Raw genomic sequence first — 4,000 nt, forward strand, 5'->3', positions numbered from 1 at the left:
GCACTGTATTGAACTCAATTAAGTTTCGTAAGTAGATTACCATCGAGGAGAAGGAGAGCCTGACAGCCATACTCTAAGATGCTTCTGATTAGTGATTTGTATAGGAGGAGAAGGGTTGAGGGGTGCGCACCCCACCATGTGGACCTAAGGGCTTTGAAGATGTTAAGTGATCTATTGCATCTCTTAATGGGTTTTCTAAGGTGAGAGTTCCAAGTTAATTTCCTATCAAAGATCAAATCTAGATACGTGGCCTCATTGGAAGCATATATCCGGTCAGAGCCTATCCTGATATGACAGTCGTTGAAGTCTCGTCTTCTTTTAAAAAAGATAACTAATTTTGTTTTAGATGGAGAGACGGATAATCCTAAACTTTCCAAGTATTGGCAGATGGAAGTACCACTAGATTGAACTGCATTGAAACAGTCGGCTAAGTTTTTGGATCTCGAGAGGATAAGAGCATCGTCAGCATATTGCGTGGAAATACAATTCGGATGAAGGTAGTTATTGAGTTCCCTGATATATAAAGAAAAGAGGATGGGACTAAGGGTAAGTCCTTGTGGCAAGCCTTTGTGAGCAGACCTGGAGCCAGTCAGGTTACCATTGATCTTGAAGAAGACGTTCCTTTCTGAGATAATATTATAAATAATACGACAAATGGGTTCGGGTATACCTATAGAACATAATTTACTAATTAAGATGGAGGGAATGACCTCGTCGAAAGCGCCTAAAATATCGAGGAACACTGCAACCGTATATTCGCCCTCAGCGAAACCGTTGTACACTTCAGATGACAATAGTGCCAGATTATCCGTAGTAGATCTGGCCTTGCGAAAACCGAACTGCGAGGATGGGATAAGTGAATGGTGTTCAGCCCACCATGAGAGCCTAGCGAGGATGAGACGTTCAAAAAGTTTCAACATACATGAAGCAAGGGCTATGGGCCGGAATTTACCGGGAGTTGATTTTGGAATGAAAAAAACGAGAAACTGGCTCCAGCTCTCTGGTAGTACGGAGTCTTTGAGAAAATCATTGAAAACTGACAGAAGGGCACGACGAACATTGACAGGTAGCCTGTAAATAATGTTATTGTTGATTCTGTCTAGGCCCGGCGATGATCTACGTTTGAGCTTTTCAATTGCAGAGTCTAGCTCTTTTTCAGTGAATGGAGATTCGAGGAAGGAAGATTTCTTAAAAAGATGCGAAGCTGGGAAACATTTATGTAGTGCTGAACTTGGGCAGAAAGACTTTGTTAAATCATGCAGTTTATTTAAGACCTCGGTATCAGACGAACAAGAGGGAGTTGGGTTGAGTTGCCTGTGTCGAAATCTCTTGACTTGGTTCCAAATAAGGGAGATAGAAGAGGTAGGAGATATAGATTCGTAGAAAGACTTCCATGATTGTTTTTTTGCTGCGCTAAAGGTACGTTTGGCGGATGAATCTGCTTTTTTGTAGGCCACGAAGTTTGCATGGTTAAAGGAGCGACGAAGTTGCTGGAGAGCTTGCTTCCTTGCACGGACTGCCGCATCGTAGCTAGCGTTCCACCAAGGGGAAGGGCCTTCTTTCATCGAGCGGTTTGGTGAAGTTTTTGGAATAGCGGTGGGGCAAGCTGCTGTTACCGAGTTTGTTATGGTATTTGGTATGGCCGAATCGATGGCAGTTATGACATAATCTTAAGGAAGGAACAAAAGCATGGACCTCATAGCGGACACTGAAAAGAAATACGTGGGAAGGTAAGGATTGCCCTTCGAAGGTTAATAATACGGTTCTAGTGGGGATGAGGTTAGATTTACTATCTGTAGTGATTCTCCTATTGAAGCGTTTTGCTGATATAATTTTTGCAGAAGCTGAGGAACCTGAAGTTATGTCCTCTGGTGTGAGGTCAGTGGGAATATTGCGAATGACACCTTGCTTCATTATTTGATTTGAAGGTATGAAAGCTATCAGATTGAATGTCTTGAGTTTAGGGTTTGTGATCAAGTTATTCGCTGCCTCAGCAGTACTAACCTTAATTCTGAATCGGTTTTTCCCTATTCTAGTAGTTTCCAGCAGACTGGAACCAACCAAGCTGTGAATGTTACGCCCTACTGTGAGAGGATGCAAATTGATACCTGGTTTATCACCATGGTTGGCAGCATGAGGTTGAACAGTTAAGATGAATGGGCCTCGGTGTTCTTTGCTGTATCTATTCTTCAAAACCTGGGCGAGTGAGTTTTCTGAGAGGCTTGTAGAAGATTGAGTGTTGGAACGAGTGGTGTTTTCTGAGACTACTACTATTGTCGCTTTGGTTTTAGGTCGCTGAGAGGAGTCATTACCTTTATCGTCTGAAATTGCATCACTGCCTCTTTTAAGGGAAGCAGTTCTGCCACCACGAGTTACTGGAGTAAAGTCGGAGGGACAGGATGCAGAAGTGACAGGAGTTGAGGCTGCCAAAGGGAAAGCTTCCTTTCTGAGCGAAGATAGTGCCTGAGCGAGGTCACTACCAACGTCAACCGGCGTAGGAGGGCCAGGCTCTAGCTCCATATCAACAGAGGACGGATCTGGTTGACAGGGCGGTGTACCGCTGCCGCACGCGGCAGGGGTGCACATGGTGAGTAATTTGAGGCGAGATTAATAGGCAGGTGTGATCTGGTTGACAGGGCGGTGTACCGCTGCCGCACGCGGCAGGGGTGCACATGGTGAGTAATTTGAGGCGAGATTAATAGGCGGGTGTGGTGTGTTGTAGGAAGAAACAGTAAGAAGAGAAAGGAAAACAAAAAGCACGAGCGACAAAAAAAAGCAGTACATGCGGTAAGTGGCAGCAAGCAAGCGACAGCGTGGGTTGACCGCCAGAATGGCGGCCAGCCTGGAAGACTAGGTTATAGTTCCGCAGACTCGTTATATTTAGTGTTAAAGTTAAATAAAGGAAAGAAAAGAGAAATGACAAATCCTGTGTAATCCCACAAGAATTCCCGAGCACTTATATTTGCAGGAGATCGCTAAAGCGAAGCGAACCCGACAATTAGTTCAAGCCGTAGTTGTAAATACGTCCGCGCGCATTCGTGGTCATACCTCCTTTTTCCAATTTAGATTCGGCTAACAAATACCTAGCACTATCCACAGACCACTTATTGGAGACACGGCACGGTAAGACCGTTGAGTGTAGATAGGTATAGTGGTGCGGAGGACGTGGTGGGGATATGTCAAGCATATACTATAGTAAAATTTTAGTTCCAATCCCGGCGGGTAGATGGCGCCCCGAAAATCCCAAGCTATGTGGAGATCAACCCAAAAGGATGTAACATTGGAAACTAGCCTTTAGAAACGCGCAGCAACAAGAAACACTAGCGCCACGGATAAGCGTAGCGTTAGTTACACTTTCGTACTCCTAACCAGAGATGAGTAGGGAGATTGCCAATGAGCCTGTTTTTGGTGATGGCAATTTTTCTTTGGTTTCGGCGCGCCACCTTAGCGGAGGGCCCTCGAAGCAGTTCCACGTTTCTGATTGGTCGTGTATATATAGTAATACTACGCGTGATAATCTGGAGCTGTGTTTTGGCGCGTCGACGCGCCACCTGAACGAGACTCTCGAACTAGTTCCACGATTTTGATTGGTCGAATGAATTGTGTGTTCCTCGAGATCCACGATTTTAAACCGGGTGAACACTCAAATAGGGAGACTTGTATCTACCTTTTTTTTTACAAGGTATTACATAAACCGTTGTAATAAGGTAGTCAATATCCTTAATATCCATATGAAGCTCTGGAAATAATAGAGCAAGCAAATAAAACTTTTAAAAACTCTCGAACGTGGGTAACTACAGAAATATAAGTTTGCTAAATAATATACCACAATGACTCGATGGCATACGTGTTTGCTGCTGAGTTAACGTCCGAGAGTCTCGGGTTCGAAACTGACGTCTTACATCTCTTTTTTTTTAATTATCAACTATGCTTATTGTTTTACCTAATTAACTGAAGTTTCATGAAATACATGATAATATTAATCTACAAATATTGTATT

General features: G+C 43.7%; 1 protein-coding gene and 1 long non-coding RNA gene across 3 annotated transcripts; both read left to right on the forward strand.

Annotated features, from left to right (window-relative positions):
* The first annotated feature begins 511 nt into the window (after positions 1–511).
* LOC107264857 lies at positions 512–1,627 on the forward strand. 2 transcript variants are annotated; one of them, XM_025082054.1, is made up of 3 exons: positions 512–1,066; positions 1,142–1,362; positions 1,453–1,627. In XM_025082054.1, the coding sequence occupies exons 1-3, from the start codon at positions 655–657 to the stop codon at positions 1,528–1,530; spliced, it is 711 nt and encodes a 236-aa protein (XP_024937822.1). In that variant the 5' UTR covers positions 512–654; the 3' UTR covers positions 1,531–1,627. The 2 variants fall into 2 exon arrangements, with proteins under 2 accessions (XP_024937822.1, XP_024937823.1); XM_025082055.1 differs by having other exon boundaries at positions 1,160–1,362.
* LOC107264858 lies at positions 1,628–2,622 on the forward strand. Its single transcript, XR_001537064.1, has 4 exons — positions 1,628–1,730; positions 1,842–1,928; positions 2,037–2,204; positions 2,292–2,622. It is a non-coding gene; the product is annotated as an uncharacterized LOC107264858 (long non-coding RNA).
* The last annotated feature ends 1,378 nt before the right edge of the window (positions 2,623–4,000 follow it).

The sequence above is a fragment of the Cephus cinctus genome, unplaced genomic scaffold, assembly GCF_000341935.2.
Source record: "Cephus cinctus unplaced genomic scaffold, Ccin1 Ccin1_scaffold0195, whole genome shotgun sequence".
NCBI classification, from domain to species: Eukaryota; Metazoa; Arthropoda; class Insecta; order Hymenoptera; family Cephidae; genus Cephus; species Cephus cinctus.

Excerpts from the sequence above, each read along its gene's own strand:
- LOC107264857 (XM_025082054.1), top strand. The coding sequence starts at position 655 with ATGGGTTCGGGTATACCTATAGAACATAATTTACTAATTAAGATGGAG. Across the intron at positions 1,067-1,141 it reads GGCACGACGAACATTGACAG|AGTCTAGCTCTTTTTCAGTG; the intron begins GTAGCCTGTAAA and ends TTTCAATTGCAG. Across the intron at positions 1,363-1,452 it reads AAATAAGGGAGATAGAAGAG|GCCACGAAGTTTGCATGGTT; the intron begins GTAGGAGATATA and ends GCTTTTTTGTAG.